We start from the raw sequence: 25,147 nt of genomic DNA on the forward strand, positions 1-25,147 counted from the left end.
TCTGTTAATTAAAATGCAACCATGTTTCTCTAGAAGTACAAGATATGAAGCGTAATTGTCAACAGGTGGCGGTTACTATCGATATACAGATGCATGAATAAAAGTCCAAAATATCGGTCGCATTTACCGGTCATGTTAGAAGTAACGGGAATCGCCATTTTAAAAATAAAGTCAGAAAAAAAATTCATTAGTCAAGTCGATACGGAAAAGACAATATTTTAAAATGACACTTTTACGTTTTCTACCTAATTGCATTGAGTTTGTAACCCTAATGACAATAAGAGATCATAATACACAAACAAATGTACATACTTATGTGTAAAAGACTTGCTTTATGTGATCATCTAAAGGATTTTAGTTTCAAAAAGTATGGTTGTGTCGATATCAAGAAGTTTAAGAAGCCTTTAACCACAAATTATTTTTAGTTTAAAGAATCAGAAATAAAACAATTCAACAATCAATCTATTACATTCATATGCTGCTCACATTCTATAAAAATAAGAACATAACAAGCAAATACATACCAAACATCATCAAGGAAGCTGTGATCGATCAAAGGGAGATAAACGTCGAAAAGATTGGTTTAGCACACTGATTTTTTGTACAAGTCATTTGATTAATCATTAACTCATTTGCAAAAAAAAGAATGAGTTAAAATCTTCCGTGATTTCAGTAACACATCTGTAATGGAAACATCATATTTTAAACAGTCTGAAAGTTGCAAAAAAACAATCATCCTGTTATGACAAGTTTGCACGTTAAACGTTTAATTGTAAACTATTATATTATTGTCACATTCATTTTTTTTATTTACTTCGATTTATTTTCATACTCTTTGTTCTTGTTGTTGCATTGATGAGCATATAACCAAATAATTTGTTCTTTTTAGTTTTTTAGCATTGAGCAGACAAGACAGCCACAAATACAGATTCAAATAAATTCATCATAGATACCAAAATTAAATTTTGTATTTACGCCAGACGCGCGTTTCGTTTACAAAAGAATCATCAGTGACGCTCGAACTCATTAAAGTTAAAAAGGCCAAATAAAGTACGAAGTTCAAGGACATACTTCACTGGAAGGATCATACCTTTTTAAATCATTCAAAGTGTAAATCTTCCCACAGAAACAATTTTATTAAATATGCATTGTATCAACCTTTGTTATATGTCAAATGCGGTCAGTCTGATAAGAATTAAATGGCAAAAATGAGATAGTACACGAATGAACATGTAGTATCAATGCTTAAGTTGTATTATTATCAATTAGTTCACGACAGATTACAAGTCAAGTAAGTGAAGACACTTCTCCATTTCTTTTGTTTGTTTTATTTTGATTGTTTTCTATTGACTTAATATGTGACTTATACATGCATAAGATATGTGTTCCTCTTTTATATCATTGATAATTTCTCACAATGCATTCATTAAGGATGTTCGCTTGTCATGTTTTGGACTTTTTGTCAGATTTTCAGAATCCTCTGGTTTTATCCAGTTGAATGCCTTAAAATGTTTTGCACGCTGACCCCCATTTTTCTTTTTTTAATTTGTTTTTATATATATAATTATAAGCAATATGTTAAAGTCTTACAAAATCTTTTTTATTTTTTCAAAGTTCATGAGAACTCAAACTTGTCAATGATAAAGCTATGAAAAATCAAGAGAGAAGATTTTCCCGTCAAAATTTCAACGGCTTATATCTCGAAAACAAGCATACAGACCTACATATTTTTTTCGCTCTTTTGGTTTCTATAGTAATCCCCTATCAACATATCATAATGTTATGAACAGCTTGTTATTTTGAAACTAAGCAGCGAACTTCCTTAAGTACGACTATCTACTGTTCATCATATTATTAGCAACCATACACAAAAAAGTACACATCAGATTTGTGTTTTCATTATACACAGTGAACATTTAAATACGAGTTATCAACATTGAATTTATATCTACAGACATTTTAGATGAAATGAATGTGTTGAATTTCCTTCTATTTCAAGATAAATGTATGCAGAATTGACATCGCTGCTTTCTGATCATGGGGATGAGCAATCGTTATGGAAATATCCTAAAGAGAGTTTTATTTCTTAACAATATTTTACAAAACGACAAATTATTTCCTTAAAACATTTGAATTTGTGTGATCCCAAGGTTAACCACAATTTACATCCTTTTGTGGTTTGTTGTAGTCATTTTAGAAATAACTGTGGTTTTAAACACACGGACAACTGAATATATATATTTTGAACTTTAGTAAAAAAAAAATATTTTACAACATGTCGTTTGAATTAAGTCGCTTGTCTTTAATTTTAATCACTATTGTTTTAGTACGTGAAAACTACAAAATTATTCAAAATGTGTAGTTTCATGTTTAAATAATTATTTCATTTAGAACAGAACGAGTTCGTTACCGTAAAACATATCTATACATGTATGGGTTTTTTTTTATGATGTTTTTTTAATCATCTTTTCGCCATAATGGTAAGAAATAACTAAGAATTGACAATGTTTAAATGTTTAAAATGGATAAATAAAGGTACATGTACCAAAGGGTAATAACGCATGAAATTATATCTGCATATAATTTATTCAAGAACAAATCACGTTGTACAGGAAGTGTTGATGAACTTTTGTGTTTTTTTTTTATTATTATTATCAAAGGAGAAAACTCATTAGTCCTTCAAACACAGAAAGCACCGTGGCCAAGACGTTGCAATGACAAACAATTAAAACAGAACATTACACATAACTTAATACCATTGTTAATACCTATGGATATGGCCATTATAAAAAAAAGGGGGAAATGGAAATTTTCAAAAATGATTTCGACACTTCCTTTGTCAGCTTGTCTAATTTATCATATACGTTCATTTCCTGTGTATTTTTAGGGATGATACTGACGTATAGCTGTATTTTAATGTTCAACATTTTGCTTGTTCAAAGTGCAACAATATGTAAGTGAATTTGATTTTTTTCTGTTATTATGATTAGATTCAAGGGATGAAATATATTATTAATATTCAGAAAGTATTTGTCAAAACAACCAAAGCTTGCTAAAAAATCAAAAAAAAGGTTTACAAACAATCAAAAGAAACACATGCTCACCAAACATGACGTCATTAAGAGAAATATGTTTCTTTCTAATTATTGACTTCATCAAAGAAGTAATTTGGTGAATAAACCCACTAAAGATATCACAAAACGTAGAGAATATAATACAGTTTAGGAAAAGATACAGAGTTCCTAGTTTGATTAATAACAATCGTTAAAAACATATCATGAATGTCAACAATATGTTCGAATTTATGTGCACAATATTGAATCTATTATAAGGGTCGAAACACACGAACTTTAAAATTGCACACTACACACTTACACATGTGTATATACAAAAGATGATAGTTTTTCTGCTAATAAATACCCTTATATTTTAAAGTTAATTATCATTCTAATCAATGTTTAGTCGTTATATATCTCTAACGTATTTGTCTGTGTATATTTATATCCAACACCTATTTCTAAATACTGTAAATAAAGTTATATGTCAAGCATCTACAATTATATACGAGAATGGTTATCATAGAAGATATGATTACTTTTGTTAAGCTGAGGTACGTCTCACAGGCGGAGCAGGGCCTTGGGAGGGAACAGTAGAGGTGTATACAGATGGTAGTTGGGGAACACTTTGCGACTACGATTTTGATCTCAAAGATGCAAAGGTTGTATGCCGTATGCTAGGATTTGGAAGGTTGGTACTTTGTACTGTAGTTGAGTTGAACTTTATATAATCAATCTTAGTTCAACATCCAACTGTGTTCGTTCGCATCCCAATCAAGCAAATAATTTATAAGATCTTGTCAATCCAGATATAAGCTTGTAATTTTCTCTCATATCTCCAAAATCTAGGAGCTGCAAAGAAAGAAAATATAATCAGATAAAAGATGTTAATCTATATAAAATTTCATTTTGAAAACAAAAATAATGCAACCATTACAATACCAAATACAAAGGATTTCGATCTATAAATTAAACATTTATAATTGTACCTAGTGATGTCAATGCATGTATGATAAGTTTTTGATGATGTTCTTTTAGTATTTTTAAATGTATATCCACCTTTCTGGCATAGTGATAAGAAGTATGAAGGACAAAACATTTTTGGAATATTTAAAATAAATGAATACAGATGCTTGTTTCAAAAAGTGTTACCGCATGCATTTATATCTGCATTCAGGTAAATTTATTTAGGATAAATATTTAGTCTACGGGAAAAGCTGATCTGATATATATATTTCTACAAAAAAGAAGTAGATGATGATGAAGGATCACAAATGAGTAAAAAAAAAAAAACACACACACAAGACGGTGGTCAAGACGATGAAATGACAACCAAACTATACAAAGTATAACACAAAAGTCCCAAAATTGCAATTAGAAACTTAACCATACAATGAAAGCATATGATGTTCTGAAATATTCTCTAACACTTGTTGAAATAAGTATTACAAAATCCTAAAAATCTAAACATATAAGAAAACAAATTAAATCGTTTTCCTTTTTTCTCTGCAGGGAAATTCAATATTTTCCACGAGCAAAATTTGGACAAGGTGTTGGAAAAAGTCTTTTCAGTTACCTTTCTTGTTCAGGCAATGAACAGAACATTGGAAGTTGTGGGTACCGGAAATCAACTTGTACTCACAGCCAAGATGTCGGGATTTCATGTGTCAGTAAGTCTAATCCAACCTTTGTTTTCATACAAGTTATTTCGCCTTTTGTATTTAATATAAATGAAATGTATTCGTAACCGGAAAAGCATAAGTGATATAGAGGCCTAGGGTCTTCTGATTTGAGGTACTTGGTCCAAACCAGGTCAAAGGTCAAGCTCATTTTTTGCCTTCATATGATTCAAAGTGTATCAAACTGAAGATCAAACAATATGTTTTAGACAAAAAGTAAAAGAGATCTTTGTCAGAACATTGAAAGCGAATATTGGTAACTAATGGATTTTATTCTCATGATGTTGGTTCATTAAAAACAAAATGTGAAGAAATAAAATGGTAAAACGCCATACAAATATACCAGTCTTGAGTTTTTTGTTAGAGGTTTGTGGATTGTACTTTCCCCAAAAAATCAAAGCATACTATTCTGTGTTGTATTTCTTTCAGGAACAAACAGATTAGAAACAACCGAAGGTAGTAGCTACTTATATCAAATATTCAAAAAAGAAAATTGATCGAATTCGATGAAATAACAATTTATCTAGATCTATCTTGTGACAATGGAAATGATAAATGAACTATTCTTTAATATTGAATAATTAATTAATGATAATCAATGTGCTCATGTAAAATCAGCTGACGGATATCCAAACAGAGGAACTTCAAAGAATCGACAAACCATGTCATCGTTTGAACGAGTCTTAGCAATTTTTACATTCTCCCTGATCTACAATCACGTCAATTTGTTTAGCCTTCACTATGAAAGATTAAACCAGATTATACACTAGACACAAATATCTCATGATACGAAATATTAACTTCATTTAACAATCATTATTGCATGAATCGTATTTAAAGTTTTAAGAACCCAACATTTCCTTCCTCGTTTGAGACTATTTTTGTTCAATACCATTTTTTTTATTAAAAACAAAAACAATCAACACTTTGAAATTGTATCTTTGTATAATTTAGCGATCAGACTTATTGGAGGGACTGGACCATATGAGGGAACGGTTGAATTAAATGTTAATGGACAATGGGGCACCATATGTGACACCAATTTTGACAAACATGACGCTGATGTTGTCTGTCGTATGGCTGGTTATACTAGGTAATATATTTCTTGAATGTATTGGTGGGTGTTTTATTTTGATAAAATTTTTTGAAATGAATTTTCCCCTTATGTAATTTGCATAGAAATGCTAATTGTGGTAAACGTCAATATTCGTAAACGATAAAAAAATGTGTGAGTCACTCTGCTCAAGGATGTTCGCTTGTCATGTTTTGGGATTTTTGTCAGATTTTATGAATCCTCTTGTTTTATCCATTCGAATGCCTTGAAATATTTTGCCCATTGATACCCATTTTTTTCTTTCTGTAAATCTTTAATATATATAATTATAAGCCATCTGTAAAAATCTTATAAAATCTTTGTTGTTTTTTTTTTAAGTTTTTGATCATTTTAACTTGTCAAAGATAAAGCTATCAGAGGACAGTTTCCGCCTTAATATCTTAAAAGCAAGCACATTGACCTATATATATATATATATATTTTTGTTCCTTTATTAAACCTTTATCAATATATACAAGTGTTATGAAAAGCTTGTTTCTTTGAAATTGAGTAGCAAACTTCCTTAACATCAACATGTGACTAGCTTGTTGGATAAGGGAACGAACACTATTTCATAATACATGATAATAATTCTTTATTCCGTAAGCAAATATACAGCTCATAGGATTAAATACATACACAAATTTAATACAGTTTACATAAACATATACAGCATTAATATATAGCGGAGTTTGGCATACAATTTACATTTGTAATAAAGGTACATAACAAAAATCAAGTGTTACGAATTTTTATCACACTCTAATATAAAATGATATTCGTCTTCGATTACTTTCTTATTGCACATATTACAAACACGCTCATTTCTGGAAATATTAAAGTATCTTCCAGTTTCTACATTAAGTGAATGTGAATTGATTCTATATTTAGTTACATATGACTGGTATAAACTGTTCAATGGTCGATTCAAATAAAATTGCAAAGTATGTCCATCATGTATATATTGATATAAATTACATTTTGAAGTATTTTCAAAAAACGACAAGCCTTCAGCTATATAATTATCAACAATTCTTTTTTTAAATTCATGCAAAAATAATTGACTATTTCCAACACTTTGTGCTAACCATATATCATTAAATCCATACCTGTTTAGTATGTCTCTTATTTTACAACTCCAATTGAGTTTATCATTCGGTTTAACAAAACTAGATTCGTACATGTCTTCATAAATACTATTTAATATACAATTATTAGATTCTAATAACTTCAACCAGTAACGTACCATTCTTACATATCTATTTACATACAATGGTAAACGCCCAAGTTCAAAATACACCATATGGTTTACAGTCGTTTTTCTAACTTTCAAAATTCTATTTAAATAGTACAAGTGAAGCGTTTCTATATCAGCTCCCTTATGGAAACCCCATATTTCACAACCATAATTCACAATACTTGTTACATATGTATCAAATAAGGATATCAAAGTCTCAGTGTTATAACAATCTTACTCAATAAACAAAATGTAGCCTTTCTACCCTGTTCAGATAGTGTTTTTTGTGTTACAGTAAAAGTACCGTTATAGTTTAATAACAAACCAAGATATACAAACTGATCACACATTTCTATCATTTTACCATTCAAATACCATTTTTCGTTCTCTTTCAGTACACCTTTGTTACGAAAAACAACTATTTTGGTTTTTCTTAAATTAATGTCAAGACCATTCTTGTATGAACTATCATATACAGTGACAATCATTTTTTGTAATTCAGAAATACTTTCGCTGAAGAGAACTGTATCATCAGCATACATAAAAAGATAAAGATTTAACAATTTTACTTCATATGGTTCTATTCCTTGTTTAATTAACTCAATTTCTATGTCATTTACATAAACTGCATATAAAAATGGTGATAGTGATTCGCCTTGCATTAGGCCAACATTACAATGAAAGAAATCTGAAAATTCCCCATCTAATTTAACACAAGTTTTTAACTTAGAATACATTGATTTAATAAGATTCAGTAAATTTCCAGTAATACCGCACTTTAACATTTTTTGCCATAAAACATAATGTGACACACTGTCGAAAGCTTTGACAAAATCAATAAAACAACAATAGAGACGTTTTCCTTTACGTAAACTTTTTGATACAATAGAATGAAGTGCAAAAATCGCGTCGTGTGTACCATATCCGGGGACAAATCCAAACTGCGCATCAGTCAATATGCTGTATTCTTTGCACCACTTTAATAGTCTTGTATTAATGACAGAAGTAAACAATTTCCCAACATGAGACACAAGCGAAATTCCTCTGTAATTTCCTGTATCATCAACTTGACCTTTTTTAAATAGCGGAACTAAAACACTCTTGACCCATATTTCAGGAAACCAACCGGTAATAAGTATTACGTTAAAAAGTTTACATAACAGTGGCAGTAGGGCTAATTTACACTCCTTCAAAAATTCATTTAATAGATTGTCGTAGCCTGTTGCTTTTTCAGTTTTCAATTTTTTCACACAAACATCAATTTCTTGCGCCGTAAAAGGTCGGTCCAATTCTTCATAAATGACTTCATTGTTGACTTCTACTTCCGGTCCGTCGTCAAATTCTTCTTTAGAAACTAAGTTTTTAAAATGCGTAACAAAATCGTTTAATTTTAAGTTGCTTTGTATGGCCTTTTTCCGTTTCCTGAATTTTCGATAAAAGTACTTAGGATTTGTTTTTCTCATAGAACTCAACATGTTTCCTCTCTGTTTTTTTGTATCGTCTTTTTAAACTATTCTCAGTTCGTTTAAATCTTTGTTTAGCAAGATTTTAAATTAGTCTATTTTCTTCACACTTATTTTGGTTAAATTGTGTCAACGAGCGTCTATATTCTATATACAATTGTTTGCAATCATCGTGTATCTACGGTTTATCTTGCCTTTTATGTATAGGATTATAAGTTCGCTTTGAGCTGTTACAATAATCACATTTTAAAACTTTAGTCACCTCTGTTTTTGTATATTCATTGACAATATCGGAGAGACACGAATTAATATTGTTCACAATTTCGTCGATATTCCTTGGCTCGTCGGATAAACTATTCATCAGTTCATTAACTTTATCGGAATTCGCCGCAAGGTCCCTTTTAACGTCATCTTTAAACCCTTCATTCCATTTATAACAATCATATTTTACAGTTTTACAAGTACATATTTCATTTAAAGTTAATCCTTTAAGTTTAAATACAACTTTTAACGGTGCATGACATGAAAAAGTAGTAAAATCACCAATGACAAAATCATTAACAATAGAAAATGAATCACAAGACAAAAGCAAATAATCAATTATGCTACATCCATTCTTATTTTGAAATGTAAAAGTTTCACTTTTTTTCCCAAAACGACCATTACACACTCTTATACCAGAAGATTTACATAAGTTCAAAATTTTACGACCAAACGAATTAGCCGGCTTTCTGTCCTCTGTTGTTCTTTTACTTGGTAGATCAGGTTCATAATTAAGTAAATCAGTTTCATTGCAATTAAATACATTTAAATTGTCTTGCGTTATGAAGTCATTTTCTAAACCTATTCTTCCGTTGAGATCACCAATCACTGCAATGTTACCTAATATACTGTAATGTTCTATTTGTTCCTGCAAAACTTCAAAGACATCTAAGTCATACTTTCGGCAAAACACATTATTATCAGGGGGCATATATATAGCACAAAGATACAAATCTTTACTATCAAACATAATAACATTGCTTATTTTTAACCATATCATACTATTAGCACAACAATTCAAAACTTCAATATACGGATTTAACCACTTTCTATAGAACACAATTACTCCTCCTCCGTTGCACTTTTCCCTATAAACAAACTTTTTATCATAACCATTTAATTCGAATTCCGTCGGGCATTTGACCCAGCACTCATTTAAGTATACGATATCAAAATTTGTTATTTCCATTAAAAATTCTTTGTCTTTTAGTTTCCGCAACAGACCTTTAGAGATATTCCATGAGCACACATTTAATGAACATTTATTACACTTATCACTCTCAACAGTAGTACAGCCATTCTCCGCAAACTCCTATTCCTGCCACAACTTTCCTTCAACGAACAATTTATCTCCTACTAAATATGCCTCTTTACTTTCTTTACGTTTTTCCTCCATAACCGGTATTAATTTTTTTCGTTTTAGTAACACCTCTGTCGGGTACTGAGGACTAATTCCAAAACTTGTTTGTCTTAAGCGACCCGAAGCTTTTCGTACCATTTCCCGATCATCGAATTCAGCGAATTTTACCACTATTGGTCTCGGTTTTTCGGCATTCGTCTTTTTCCTACCTACTTTGCTCGGGAAAAACTGTAATAATGTTTATGCAATTTTCCGGTACTTTTTTTTCCGCCGCATTCGCCTCCTCGGGATCACCCTGTGCCCCGTTTATTCCGGTATCCATTTCAGTATCTTCAATTTGTTCATCGATAGCAAAGAACAAAAGATTATTGCTAAAGTTTTGTTTTTCAACGTCGACAAGTCTATTTTTCACATTTAAGTTTACTGTTTTACAGGTTTCTATGCTTTCAGACACTTTTTCAAGTTTCTTTTTAATAGCTTGGTGTTCATCCTTTATATCGGACATACATTGGGCACTATGTTCAAGCATGCTTATTCTGTCTTTGCATGATTTCATATCAACATCAACTGCACTAAATTTCGATTCGTATTTGTTTAATCGCTCTTCAATAGAGTCTAGCTTGTTGAGTTTTGTTTCCATCGAATCAATTTTTTTACATAGTTCATTTAGTATCATCTCAATTCCGTTTGTTGCTAGATGAGGCGGCAGGGGTGGGGGTGGCGGTGATGGACTAGGGTATTGTTGAAACTGATAGGGCTGGCCATGGTACTGGAAATTTGGTGTACTTGATTGAATGGGTGTGTATTGACTAAATCCCTGATTAATTGAATTGTTCATGTTTGTATTTTGATCGTAATTAATAGTAGGTGAGTTGTTGTAAAGACACGAGAAGGCCTCGCTTAGTGTATCTGTTAAAAATACCTTGTTTTCGTCACCCTTTATGTCACCTGAACACTTTTTCTTCTTTCCTTTTGTAAACAAAGAACTATCACTTGTCGAGCCTTCAGAGGAATTATTTCCTTTAGCCTTTTCCCTCTTTCGTTTTTTGTCCTGTTTGTCCTTTTGGATTTTTTTGTCAGCCTTTTTTGGCATTACTAATCACACATTTAAATCCAATAAAAATTAACTAATGCTGCATATTTCACAAGTTTTACGCATTTTTATATCATAATTTCAAGAACGAAAATTTTCACTGCCATTCAAACTGGCGCATGCGTAAAAAAAATAAAAAAATAAAAAATGAAATAAGCTTCCAAACAGACAAAAGTGTAAATCACGAAATATAAAAAAAAATGTGTATACTGCTTAAAGTAAATACCTAACATTTTATATTTAATGAATATAAAGCATTAAGTTTATTAAATTTTGATCGTTAAGTAGTATATTCTGTCACTTTTGTAGTGCTATACAGGCTTTTTCAAATGCACATTTTGGGCATGGCAATGGTTCGTCTATGCTCTACAATGTACACTGCAGTGGACACGAAGACCATTTAGACAGCTGTGGATCTAGTGGATGGTTTTCTAGTACTTGTACACATGATAATGATGCTGGTGTGGCTTGTTTGGGTAGGAAACTTACTTCACTCGATTTATCTCAATCGACTTTTAGTAAATATTTTGTGAAACATTATTAATTGTTAAAAAGTAAATTTAAGCTATAGCAGCAACAACTTTAACAGTAGTAGTAGTAGTAATAATAGTAGTAGTAGTAGTAGTAATAGTAGTAGTAGTAGTAGTAGTAGTAGTAGTAGTAGTAGTAGTAGTAGTAGTAGTAGTAGTAGTAGACGAAGAAAAAGAAATGCAGCTGCAGCAGGAAAAGTAGAAGTAGAACATCTAGACGTAATCGTAAAAAAAGTAATATAACACAAATTCTAAACTCCGAGGAAAATTCAAAACAAAACGTCAGTAATGAATTGGCATATCAAACGAATTGATAACAATTTCCATATTCCTGGCGTGGTACAACCATTTTCTTATGTCGAAAATAGAAGTAGCAGTAGTACTAGACGTATCAGATATTTATTTTCGTTTTACAAGCTATAGTCAAAGGTTCACAGACAAAAACAGTTCACACGAATCATGTCAAAACCGCCAATGTTTGTATCATTGTTGAGTAAACAACTGCAGGATCTACACACGTCATATCTATTGTTGGGGTTTTTTTTTCTCACAAAAATGTATTTTTTTAAACCTTATGTCTTATATATGAAGTCTTTTTTTTCAGATAGTGACAGGAAATCAATATCACAAGGTACTGGTTATGTTATGCATGTTGTTTATACCTTATTCATTGTTATTATAAGATAACAATGGTCATGTCGAGAATTGACGCAAAATTTTCAATTTTTTACTAAACTGTAAAACTGGTAATGAAACAGGTGTAGCTTTTTCGGAATAATCAGTTATGCACGTTTGAAATGTATAATTAATTATACAAAAACGTTAGGCTATTAACTGAACAACAGAATATGCATGATCAAAAATGTTAATACTTTTATATCAAAAGAAATTAAGAAAATATAAAATGATTGAAAAGAGAACGTATAGTATGTAGAATTTAAATAAATGCAATAATCTCAGTTGCAAATTCGAAATATTGTTTTAATTGGCATTAACCTTGCAACAGATAGAATGGTTGCATTTTACACAATTTTACTGCAGAAGATCTGCATTAAAAAGTATTGCTTGAAGTCGTAACATTTTGAGAATCTAAAATTTATTACAACAATGAAGACTTTATAATGTAAAACAAACACATAAATAATATAATAAAATGATAGGAAGTCATCAGTCATCAAGAGAGATATATTCCTTAATAAATAAAAAAAACACTTTGTACAATTGTTCAAATAGTGCAAACCTCAAATACATGTATTTGAAACCTCAAATACATGTATTTGACACAAGACGTTGAACGAAAAAAAAAAGATGATTATTCAATTAAGCTAGTGTTAAACTTTGAAACTTTTTTGTAAATTAAACGCATATCGTTAATTACACATTCTTTATATTGCCCTTACAGACATCATCCTCATGGTTTAATGATTATATTGATAACCTATTCATCAATTTTCCATTTTTTAAATTCTTTTGTTTTTGTTTTTACTGATTACTTTTAGGAGTCCAGTTTGTAGGAGGAACCGGTCCACATGAAGGAACCGTTGAAATAAATGTAAATGGGGAATGGGGAACCATATGTGGAAGTTATTTTGATATGAATGATGCTGAAGTTATTTGCCGTATGGCAGGATATTCAAGGTAATAATTTGCTACATAGATAATTTGTTACATGGATAATTTGTTTAGTTAAGATTTTACCTTACTTTCGTATTTCTGTTTATGTGCTTTGTAAGCTAAACGTCAATGTTCTTTACTCAAAAAAAAGATATTCTATGTTATATAAGAAAGGGAATCTGCTAATAGAGTTGACTCTCATATACTCTCATATTTCATATTGAAATGAAAATTCAGGTACTACACTATTGTTTCAAGTAAGGATGAAGGTTGGTTCCTATTATAACATTTAAACACTATGCATTTGTTTGCATCTGTTCTAAGTCAGAAATCTGCTGTTCAGTTGTTATCATTTGTTGATGTGATTCATAGGTATTTCTTGTTTTTCGTTTAGATATAGCTTAGACCATTCGTTTGAATGGTTTTACACTTCTAGTCATCAAGCTGCGCCTTTTATAGCTTGCTGTTCGATGTGAGACAAGGGTTCGTGTTGATGGCAGTACTTTGACCTATGAGGTCTTTCGTTTACAAATTGTGACTTGGGTGGAGAGATGTCTCATATGCACTGATACCACATCTTCTTATATCTATTGTTAAAAAAATGTTTTGAGTCCATTTTTTTTTCTCTTGAGAGTTAAGATTACTTTCCGAAATATATATACGTCTAGGAGTTATTACCTAATTAGTATGTAGTCTATATTTACTTGTAACTTTTCACCTCTATCAAGTATGCCGTTCGGCAGTTCATGAAACATCTGTATCATTTGTTTATAAAACTGAAATTCAGAGCTTATTGTAATTTAGTCTAAAACTTGGTGCGAGAATGTTTCACAATCTAATACATGTTAATTTCTTTCGTCAACTACCTTATTAAGGAAAATTCTTATATTTAATTAACCGGTACGTATTTTTAACTCTTTCTTGTCAGAACTAATCTACTAGTATCAAATGTATAGTGGGTTCTACCACTACCTCTCGTCCTTACAAAATGCCCGAGAGATCTTAATTAGCATGAAAAGAGATTGAGATCATACATATCTCTATTAGACTGATTCATAGACTAAACATTATTAAAAAATATTAAATATAAGGATAACCCGATAAAATAACAATTAACATGTAAGTGCATATTATGTTTTTAAAATTGAAAGGTCTGTGAAAATGATGAAAACTGGTTACTCGCATCTAACTTGAAGATGTAGTTGAATATTTACAAATGATTTCAAAACTTAACGATATAACCCTACAAACTAGATATCAACACATTAATATAGATTTCAAATAAAGGTTCTCAGTATCCATTAAATATTATTATGTTTGTTGATAATAATACATTAACGTTGGTCATCTCAACGAAACTGGTCTTTTGATTGATTCGGTGTGGCGAAAGTGAGAAAAGCAATCGAGTTCATATGACCAAAGATAATCTGTTCATCGCTATTTTACCTATAAAGACGTTTTTAATTTCATTGAAAACGCACATGCTTCTTAGTTTCTGGCGATTATTTTTTCTGATCACTCGACTCAGCTAATTAGAAAGTAAATTATTAGTCAGTGACATCAAATTTCGAAAAAAAGCGATAATTGCACTTATGCTACTAATTTAAAAGTCAAAGTTTTGCACTCTTTTGGCATTTTTTGCATCAGCAGATAAATGAAATAAGAACCGAACGCAAATGTAATGTTTAACTTACCATTTTTATAAGACATGTCTGTACCAAGTAATGACAGTTGATCTTAATTCCATCCCTTGGTTGATCATTGTTGATACTGTCGAACATTTGATTTGGCCATTTTGAATGGATAATCTCCTTTTTGAAATTATTTCCGAGTTTTGTGTTACAAATCCTTTTTTTTCTATCTTTTTGACAAAAGGGTTTACTTTCACCATTGATCACTGCACTCTAAGAACTGAACAATCATTCATTCCTACATGTCTTAAATAACTTCATTTAAATTTAAATCAGGGCTTTACAAGCATATAGTAATGCTCATTTCGGTCCTGGAAATGGATCCGTAATTCTTAGTACCCTCAAATGCAGTGGAAATGAAAATATTATAGACAGCTGTGGGTCTGATGGTTGGTACAAAACTGGAACCTGTGCACACTCAACTGATGCAGGAGTTGTATGTCTAAGTATGTTTATCATTTCATGTGTGCTATTTATGATGTTTAAAGACGACATGTCTTCAATGTAGTGCGAATTAACCGCACCCGAAGGCGTCCATCAGCTGGCCCATAAACAGATATATATATATACTAGTTCAGTGATAATGGACGTGATATTAAACTCTAAATTATAATTTACTAAATAAAGTAAAACTTGAATTACAAACATTAGAAGGTTACCGGTGAAGAGCATTGAACACCATGAATTATCGATAATTATGTTTTATTGGGACACACGTATTTAACTGATATTCAAATCCCATCCAACAATTACTTAGCATATAAATAGATCAAGAAGATAAATCTCAAGATAACAAACAAACCCTTAGGAATTCACATGGAGCAAGAACGAGTACATTGTAACGTTTAGTGAGCAACTAATATGAAATGATAAGCCGCCATGCGAACCCAGACAGAGAAAAACAAACGATTGCAAAAATGAACACAATCTGTAATGACACCTTAGTTTACATTTGTGGTATCTGAAGATCTTAACCTTCAAAAACATGAAAAAAGCTGTGACAAGCAATGCATAAGGTATAAATAATTTGATGTTATAGTATATAAAGAAACAATTTTAGAGAAATTTGACGGCAAAAGTTGCACAGCTATTATGGGTTTTTTTTTCAAAGTATGAGATATTAAATATCGCATGTCATCCATGACAATTCTTTTTCCAATATGAGACATTATTTACTGTAGCTAAACATTATTGTTCGTGTCTCTTTTGTAGGACATGCTAACAAATACACAACTGAAGGTGAATATTATTTCTTCACAGTAACGGTTTACATTTAAGTATAAGCTTACTATCTAGCTGTTTATTAAAAAAAGACTGCATTTATCAAAAACTCTGATTAAAATTTAAAATCAAAGATGAAACAAATCAAACGAACGGATAAAACATATAATATTGATACCTTAGTACATATATATTCTTATGTAAAAATGGTGGATTAAAGATATGGATATAAACTTATGTCATGCAGTCACACACATTTCCCTAATATTGAACGATTTGAGAGAAAACAAAAAAGACATAATAGGTAAAAATGTCAAAAACATTATACTGCAGTCAAGATTGTGTTAAACTTTTGACAACAACACAATGACAGATTGTTTAAATATCAAGCCGCGTAAAATGAATATTACTAAAAAAAATTCTAAACGGTAAAGAAATAATTTACCAAGAAAATTAAAAAAGAATAATATAACATAAAGATGATTAACACTTTCAGCGTCTATAATCTATACTTCAAGACCACCGTGTTATTGTGCAGTTGATAATGAATATTTATCAACAAGGTATTGGTCGTTTTTTGTTTTAGAAAAAACTTTTTTGACATACACGCGGTTCATTTATTTTCTGTTTTCTGCTCAGACACTATTAAATGCATGTTAGATGTGAACTTTGTTTAATACGAATTAATATATCATAGGTGTAACAATGATCTCATAAATGATTTTTTTTCTGTATCAAATTAAGTATAATTCTTCTTTTAGAATGAAATTGTTGATGTCATCATAGTCTGTTTTTATGTTACAAACATTTTTGAATTAAGGTGTTGTATAAGTTTTTAAATTGTTTGCTTGTAATGTTACTTCCATTTTACTAGCTATAACTAAATAACTACATTTGTTATAGGCATATAATGCAATTAGTTTGGACATTTGTACTGCTTTTTTATATCGTTTTTAATATTCAATATTCCTAAACATGTTTTAATATTAAATTTCCAATTTTCTAAAGGAAAAGCTACAAAAGAAGTTATACATTGCAACTTTACAGACCTTTTATCTTATTTCATATTTGCTTTAATTTACTAATGATATCTGATGAATGAACCCAACATATCAACGTTTAGGTTATTTTGTAATTATTAAGTTATGATTGTGAAGAATCTTGAATAACTAGCATGAAGCCGTATCAAAAAACAAAGACAAACTGGAGATAGATGCACTGCTTGTATTTTTTTCCTAAGTAATCAATACATATCCAAGTCAGGTTTGAGGTGGTAAGTAATTATGATAAAATATAAAATTTGATATATTAAAGTAAATGCATAACAGTTGAAGTCACTTATAGTTTTACACTGGTCAAAACGGTTTATACCTTTAATTATAGGGATCAGATTAGTAGGTGGGGCAGGACCATTTGAGGGAAGAGTAGAGCTTAATATAAATGGACAATGGGGAACAATTTGTGACAACAGTTTTGATTTACCGGATGCAGAAGTAATATGTAAAATGGCAGGATATTCTAGGTAAAAAATGCATCATCATTTTCTTTGTCTTTAAACAAGTTAAGCAACGACAGAAATACATCGCTATCATCATTAAAAATATTGTAATGTATAATAAATTATACAATGTTTTAATCCAAAGTAGAATTCAGCTGGATCCTAATCAAAAATCTACTTGTTCAGTAAAAATGAACATCATACTCCAAAACAGACAAGGAACTGAATTAATGTTACAATAAAACAAAGCTATGTACCAAAATTTCTTTTTTGAAATTTGAAGAACATTGAGCCAGAAATGAAAAACAAATCCATCGTTAAACAAATAGATAGACAAGCTACCTTAATTTGCATATCAGTCGGCTGTTATGTTTCTAAAGATCTAACACAACTAAAATATTTCACTAGTCGTTAAGGACACGGCCACGTATCTGTCTTCCATAATAGTGGAATGTCGATTTCAGTCTTACTTTCTTATAACTCTGCATGTATATATATTGCAAAACTTTTAGGAATTTTGGTTTTCAATGCTCTGCAACTTCGTTCTTTTTAGTTGGCCGTTTTAACTTTTTTTTTATTCGAACGCACGTCTGGCACAAAAAACGAAATTTCAATCCTGGTATCTATGATGAGTTTAATCAATAAGTAAATGTGAGTAATTAGAATAAACACTAGTTTATTGATATTCAAATCGTATAAAATATTAAGCTGTTAAATTCAGATTAAACAGAAAAACATGAAGGTGGCTTCTAAACTCGGAGAAATTGAAAAAGGTTAACATCTTCCTCAAAACATAAGAACCCCCATGCGTGTCCTTTTTGTCTGTTTATCCTTTAAATTTTAAAATACTGTGTTTTTATGAATTTAAATTTGTATATGTTTATTTTTTCCAAACATTTAACAAAGGGCTTTGCAATCATTTACAACTGGTCATTTTGGAGTAGGAGCTGGTCCAATTTACCTTGATAGTTTACAGTGTAGTGGACATGAACGACATCTTGATAGTTGTGCATCAAGTGGATTATTTAAAATCTCCAGCTCGTGTCAACACAGTGATGATGTAGGAGTAGTTTGTTTAAGTAAGTTTTATTGTAAGAACATATTTTATAATAACAATAAAGCACATTACGTTGCTTTTAAATCAATTTATTATTGTTGGACAGTTTTCTATTTGGCACTATAACTGTACCTTCTTATATTTGAATTGATGTATATGGTTAGCAACATATTGCAATACTTTGAGTCGAACATTTCACTAGTACTATTGCAAAACTTTATAACGATAAGACGTATGATGTTCAACATACACTTTGAACATTACTATATCCTCATAGCATGACAACTGCATATAGCCTATAACTACGCAGGTTGGTCGGGGTTTTGTTTGCCAGTTGATTATTAGTTGTATATGGCTTGAACTAGCTTTCAGTAACTCTTGGTACTCATTTATCAGAACTTGATGTCTATTATTTTTCTGGGTTTTTTTTTATTTGCGCTTCGGACTGATCTATTGAGGTGAGCAATTTGCAATGAGGTTTTGTTACACCACAGTCCCTAGATAGGAGATAGATTGAGGTCGAAAACACTGTGATCCCCCGACACACATTAATCATGTCCGCCAAGGTTGGACATTTTTATACAATTGTTGTTATTGGTTCCTGTCTGTCATAGCTGTTTTTAAGTTTTTTCTATTACAAATTATGCCGTTATGTTTGTTATTTTTTTTAAATCGTACCCCATTCTTCAAATATCGTGGATTGCGATGATTTCATGATTTTCCAAAGTCTGCATACAACATGTTCAACCTGTTAGACATTTGTATTTTATTTACTATGTAAGTTCGTGTTCACCTGTACCAACGAAACCTATGAAACTGGTATAATTCACAGTAATAGTTTTCATATAAAAAAAACATTCCAAAAATATAAAAAGGCAATATTACAAGAAATAGAACAGAATGCAAATAGGTGCCAATAAAACACAAGTAATCACAGAAACATGTACAAAATAAAAGCTGATAATAAAAAATCAAATACAAAAAAAACAAAAAAAAACACCCTTTATTTGCACCTTCAATGTTCTGTTTGTTAAATGAATTGTTTTAATATATTTTTAGGCGGTAATAGAACAGACGTCGTACAAGGTATGTATATTTCATTAATAGTTTTGTATATATTGAGATGTTAGTTTCAATTAGATAACAATACCTGTATGTGGTATATTGCACTAGAGGAATTCAACAGTTTTGTATTAAGGTGGAACTACTTAAAATAAACGAAATATGCATTATTCATGTTATTTGTAACAAAAAAAAAACAGTTAAGCTCAAATTGAATATAAAAAAAAAAAAAAAAAAAAACTGTGTCAAAGTCTGTTTATGATAACTTGAATAGGTGAATGATTGTGTAATAAACTTATGTTATAGGGGTCAGACTGGTAGGAGGTTTTAAACAATGGGAAGGTCGTGTCGAATTAAAGGTTAATGGTCAGTGGGGTACCATATGTGGATATAGTAGCGGTTTTGATATAGATGATGCAAAAGTTATTTGCAGAATGGCAGGACTTTCCACATCTGGGTAAGAGTTTTTATATTTTTTGCTCTATTTCTGATTATTCTTGACAGCTAATGTACATGTTTTATGAGATAAATAAACATAGTATCTGATATTACTATAAATGCCATGTATTCCAATACAAGACATTATTTTCACATGTATGGCTCTAAAACAGCACATTTTTTACCAAAAATGTAAAACAATTCAAACTTATAAGTCACATCGAGAACTCAATGTAAACCAAAAACGATTGGTATCTTACAATGTATTTTGAAGGAAGGTACAGGTGTTTCCAAATGCTTACTTTGGACGGGGTACAGGACCCGTATTATTAAGTGGTTTGACCTGTGCTGGACACGAAGATAACATTGATAGTTGTGGATCCAACGGCTGGTACAAAACTAGTAGCTACTGTGGACATCAGTATGACGTTGGTGTATCATGTCCGGGTAATAATATTTATTATTCAATATTGATACAATTTAAGTAGGCCTTTGTATATGAATTGAATTTTGAATAAATTAACACTTTCACCTGCGAAAAAAGTAAATTCACCTCGAAAATCGTCGCGTGCTTTGACATACATAATGTTGGTAAAAAACAATGTTCGATGTGCAATTGGTTTCGGTAAATAATTGCCTTTACATACATTTCTCTCGGAATATGGAATAAAACAATAATTGGCTTTCGTATCGAAAAATATGTTGTTTAATTGACATTGGCCTCAGTTAATATCAGTTTTTCAAAACTCATTAAACTACATACTTACCTCAAACAAAAGACAGTAATTGTATACTATTTACCCATGATTTATCATTCCAATGTGGTGAACTGAAAAATTTGAAGTTAGTAAAAACATAAAACCATTCGGTTTCCAAAATCAACTATGTGTGAGAGAATCGGGGCAAATTTTCAGTATTCCACCAATTTTTCTAACCTTAATCTTGCAGACATATATAGACCTGAACGATTACTAAAAATTTTGAAACAATACGCATTATCTTTACATATCATATACTTATGTATGTAATACAATATTCATTGCTACTTTCTCAATGTTAATGTTTGATATGCTCTTGAATACTGAATTGTTTGTCTAACTTCTTGATTTCTTTTACAGATGATAATCCATTCGGATGAAGCGTTATTTTTTGCATCACAGTTTTGTTTTAACATGCAAATATAGACAATAAAAATATGTTACAAATCTGTAAATGTTTTTCAAGCATGGATCAACACTTGGTTTTGTGTGTGAACCAGATAAAAACTGTCATTTGTGATTAGTGGAAACTGAAACAGCTTTTGGTATTAGTAGCTTTGATATATCAATTTATAAGTCTGAGATGGAACAGAGTAGTGCATCACTAATCAGATTTAGTAATTCATTTATCAAGACACGTTTGGTTAAAAATAAGAAGTAAAATACAAATAACCCAAAGGTACAAAAAAGATACTTGCTAATCCTCTAGTCATTCAAAATAGATTTGTTCATCTAGGCATTTCAAAAGCAAATATTTAGTTCACACAAAGAACTGCTTAACATTGAGGTTGACTGCCATTAAACTGTAATTCAATATATTAACTTTTAAAACTTTTGACATAAAATGATAGCATCAGTCTAAAGATAAAAGCAAACGATACCTATAAGTTGTTGAAAAAAGTCGAAAACAAACTGACAATGCACTGGTAGAAAAAACAAGACAAATCACCGGTTAAATAAACGCAGCTTTCAGTTGTCTATGTTTTGTTGGATATAGTGGTGTTTGTCTTTTAGTTATGTTTCGTTTCATAATATGGCTTTGTTCCTTTTGTGTCTTTCTCCCTCTTTTACACAATAGGCTAAAATGAATAATGTGTGCACCAATAATATCAACAACGGGTAATTAAATTCTATCGTGTATAATTTGTAAGAATGAGGTGAATTCAAAACGGAAAGTCTGTAATCAAACTGCAAAATCGACAGCTCAAACACATCAAACAAATGGATAACAACTGTCATATTACTGACTTGGGACTGTCATTATCTCATGATTGTAGCTAGCCAAACCTCTCACTTATATCAAATCGCACAGTTTCTATATGTGTTTATCGCAAGTCCAAAGTTGTACTTTATCAGGCCGTTCGGTTCCTTGTTTGATTTGTTTTACATTTGTGATTTCCCGGCTTTCAGCGCTTACTTTTTGGTAAAGGTTTTGCTCAATATTTAATCCCTGATACATGGTTGTTTCATTTGCATTTATACCACATCTGCCAATACCAATATGGTAATACTTTCAAATAAATTTTTAATTGCAATATCTACCTCAGGTCAAAACATACTTTAAAAGACACAAAGAAGTTTAGCTTAAGTGTAAAAACTTTAAGATCAGTGGTGTTTTCGTGTACAAATACATGATTTTGACGGATTTTCAATTTTGTCAAATGACTTGTATGCTATTTGCGTTTATTGAGCTTGTTTCCTATCACAATTCTTAGTGAAAAGGATGATGTTCTAATAATTGATTAATAACAGAAATTGAATTTATGATGACGTTGGTGTACCAGCCCAGTGGTCAACACTTCGATGCTGACATGAATATCAATAATGAGGTAATTTTTATAAATTTCCTGTTTACAAAACTTTGCATTTTTCGAAAACTAAGGATTTTCTTATCCCAGGAATAGATTATCGAAGCCGTATTTTGCACAACTTTTTAGAATTGTGGATCCTAAATGCTCTTCAACTTTGTACTCGTTTGGCTTTATAAATATTTCAATATGAGCGTCACTGATGAGTCTTATGTGGACGAAACTCGCGTCTGGCATACTAAATTATTATCCTGATACCTTTGATAACTTTATGTCCAGGTCAAAGTTGTTTAGGCCAAGTTAACATATATGAAGAAGTAAATCCATGAGTTTCAATTTTATGGAAGGTCATTTGAGTGATAGAGATTATGGAACTTTGATATAATATATTAAAATAATACTTTTAATAAATTCCATATTCAAATAGTCATTTTTATAAAAGAAGTAAAGTTTGTAATGGTACTTAGCCACATGTGTTATACACATCGTAACAATGTTGTCGCTGTAAACAAATGCTTTGAAGCCCCAGTGGATATGTGGTAATTATACAATTTGTATCAGAGAAAATGACGAAAAACTATCAAAAAAAATAGACAGAAAACATCGTCTCAAGGATTGTGAAAATTATTCCTCATTCCTCATTCAACAAAAATGAAATTACATAGAAATAACATACACGACGGTCACCATACGTCCTTCAAAAATGCCCTTACACCAAACACCTTTCATAATCCTTACAAATAGTATGTACCCTCCACCTCTGAACAAAATACAGCATGAACCTTAATCTAGTCTTTGTTTAAATGGCAGCTTTGCCAAATATTTAAAAAAAAAATGAAAAATGTCACTTTCGATGTAGTTTTTGTAAAGACTGTAAAATATGTTAAAAGGAGGACAACTTTTCCATTTTTATTAAATTTTAGCCATTGTGTATTGACATAAAAAAAAATATGCGTAAGAATTGTTATTTATGAATAATTTTACGGTCAAGTAAATATGTATTCATATGATTATATGATGCAGAATAGATACAAAATATTTTAAACATGGAAAACAGAAGCTTAAACCAAATTTTGTAAAATTCACATTTACATACTGTATATTGGTTATGTTGTTTCAGGATAAACCAATATTTCAATGATATGTGATATATTCTAGTAAATTTTAGAAAAAGGATACCACCGAAAATGGAAGTTCTGCTTCATATCTTGTTCTTTTTTGACAATATTGATACAGATTGTTGACTCAGCAGTTACATACCTTCTGCCTATACATATGAGGATGATGGTGTGAATAGGGGTTTTCAATTTTTCCCTCTTCTTCGTACTTTTTGCACACTCATCTATCTATATTCCTTATATTTGTACCTCTCATCGCCATCCTATTTTTTTTTTTGGGGGGGGGGGTATATTTTTCTCTTTTCTTAATATTTATGCCCATTATCATCTTTGTTATAAACCCCTATTCGCACCCTTTTTTGAAGAGTTTGCATATTTCTTCAAATACGTTGTACTCGTGGATGGTCACACTATACGAGCTTTTTTTTAAGGGATGCTCTGTTACATTGTTATGAGGAAGGACTACTAAAGTCGGTACTTAATACGTTATACTATAAAAATCACGAATTGGTTGAGCATTACGATGTCGGTGTCTCTAATATTTTCTTACTTATTTGCAGGTATATAATACATTCTTAGAAAAGTTAACCATGATTCATAGTCTAAATGGGAATTTCTATGATGAATTGTTGATAAGAAATATAGATTTTAATTATTTGCTAAAATATTTGGCAAGAATAAAAAAAAAAAAACAATAAGGGTATAGTATTCTGAAAACTTGCATCTTCTGTTGTTTCAATCTTTTCTGGATTTATTGACGAATTCACTTTTCTGGATTTATTGGCGAATTAAATGTGTTGATTTAACCTATAAAATCAATTGGTTATTCACGAATTGATAAGCATAATAAGCTGAACTAGTTGCTTGTGCTTGTGTTTTTTTCCCTTTATCTTCAATCACGGTATCTTACTATATATAAACACATCATCAATATTTAATGCAATAGACTATAACAAAATATTTTCTAAAGTGGCAGTAAAAATCAATATATATTAGTAGAATAATCATTTGCATGAATTGGATTCAGCTAATTAATGTGAAGAATGAAAATAAGAATTAGCAATATAAACGGAATACTTTTTAGTGTAATAGCATCAATTTCCATGATTTTTTTCAATCAAAGATAGTTGTTGTTGTAAACATTTTGTATCTGTGAACACATCTTTTCCTATTTTACATCAGGCATAATTGTAAACACACTCAGATACTTTATTGATATATATTTTCTTACACTTCTGAGTAAGCAGTATAATCAAACTCCGTCTGAACTGTTGAACTGATCATGTATTTAGTTGGTTCATCCACCTAAAACGAAAACCATAATAAACA

General features: G+C 30.6%; 1 protein-coding gene across 2 annotated transcripts in view; it reads left to right on the forward strand.

The window, feature by feature from the left end:
- The window catches only part of LOC139495833 (scavenger receptor cysteine-rich domain-containing protein DMBT1-like), a 63,017-nt gene extending 41,145 nt beyond the window's left edge, over window positions 1–21,872 (forward strand). Inside the window, exons 1-17 of one of the 2 annotated variants that reach the window (XM_071284219.1) lie at window positions 1,197–1,291; window positions 2,888–2,953; window positions 3,606–3,747; window positions 4,569–4,726; window positions 5,165–5,191; window positions 5,690–5,828; window positions 11,333–11,499; window positions 12,158–12,184; window positions 13,053–13,191; window positions 15,135–15,304; window positions 16,071–16,097; window positions 17,463–17,601; window positions 18,484–18,656; window positions 19,694–19,720; window positions 20,003–20,153; window positions 20,409–20,581; window positions 21,253–21,872. In XM_071284219.1, the coding sequence (XP_071140320.1) occupies window positions 2,890–2,953; window positions 3,606–3,747; window positions 4,569–4,726; window positions 5,165–5,191; window positions 5,690–5,828; window positions 11,333–11,499; window positions 12,158–12,184; window positions 13,053–13,191; window positions 15,135–15,304; window positions 16,071–16,097; window positions 17,463–17,601; window positions 18,484–18,656; window positions 19,694–19,720; window positions 20,003–20,153; window positions 20,409–20,581; window positions 21,253–21,272 (1,743 nt within the window). In that variant the 5' untranslated portion in view covers window positions 1,197–1,291; window positions 2,888–2,889 and the 3' untranslated portion in view covers window positions 21,273–21,872. Of the gene's footprint in view, window positions 1–1,196; window positions 1,292–2,887; window positions 2,954–3,605; window positions 3,748–4,568; window positions 4,727–5,164; window positions 5,192–5,689; window positions 5,829–11,332; window positions 11,500–12,157; window positions 12,185–13,052; window positions 13,192–15,134; window positions 15,305–16,070; window positions 16,098–17,462; window positions 17,602–18,483; window positions 18,657–19,693; window positions 19,721–20,002; window positions 20,154–20,408; window positions 20,582–21,252 lie in introns of those variants that run through there. The other variant, XM_071284220.1, reaches the window with a different exon arrangement.
- Window positions 21,873–25,147: the final 3,275 nt, after the last annotated feature.

The sequence above is a fragment of the Mytilus edulis genome, chromosome 11 (genome assembly GCF_963676685.1).
Source record: "Mytilus edulis chromosome 11, xbMytEdul2.2, whole genome shotgun sequence".
Lineage (NCBI taxonomy): Eukaryota > Metazoa > Mollusca > Bivalvia > Mytilida > Mytilidae > Mytilus > Mytilus edulis.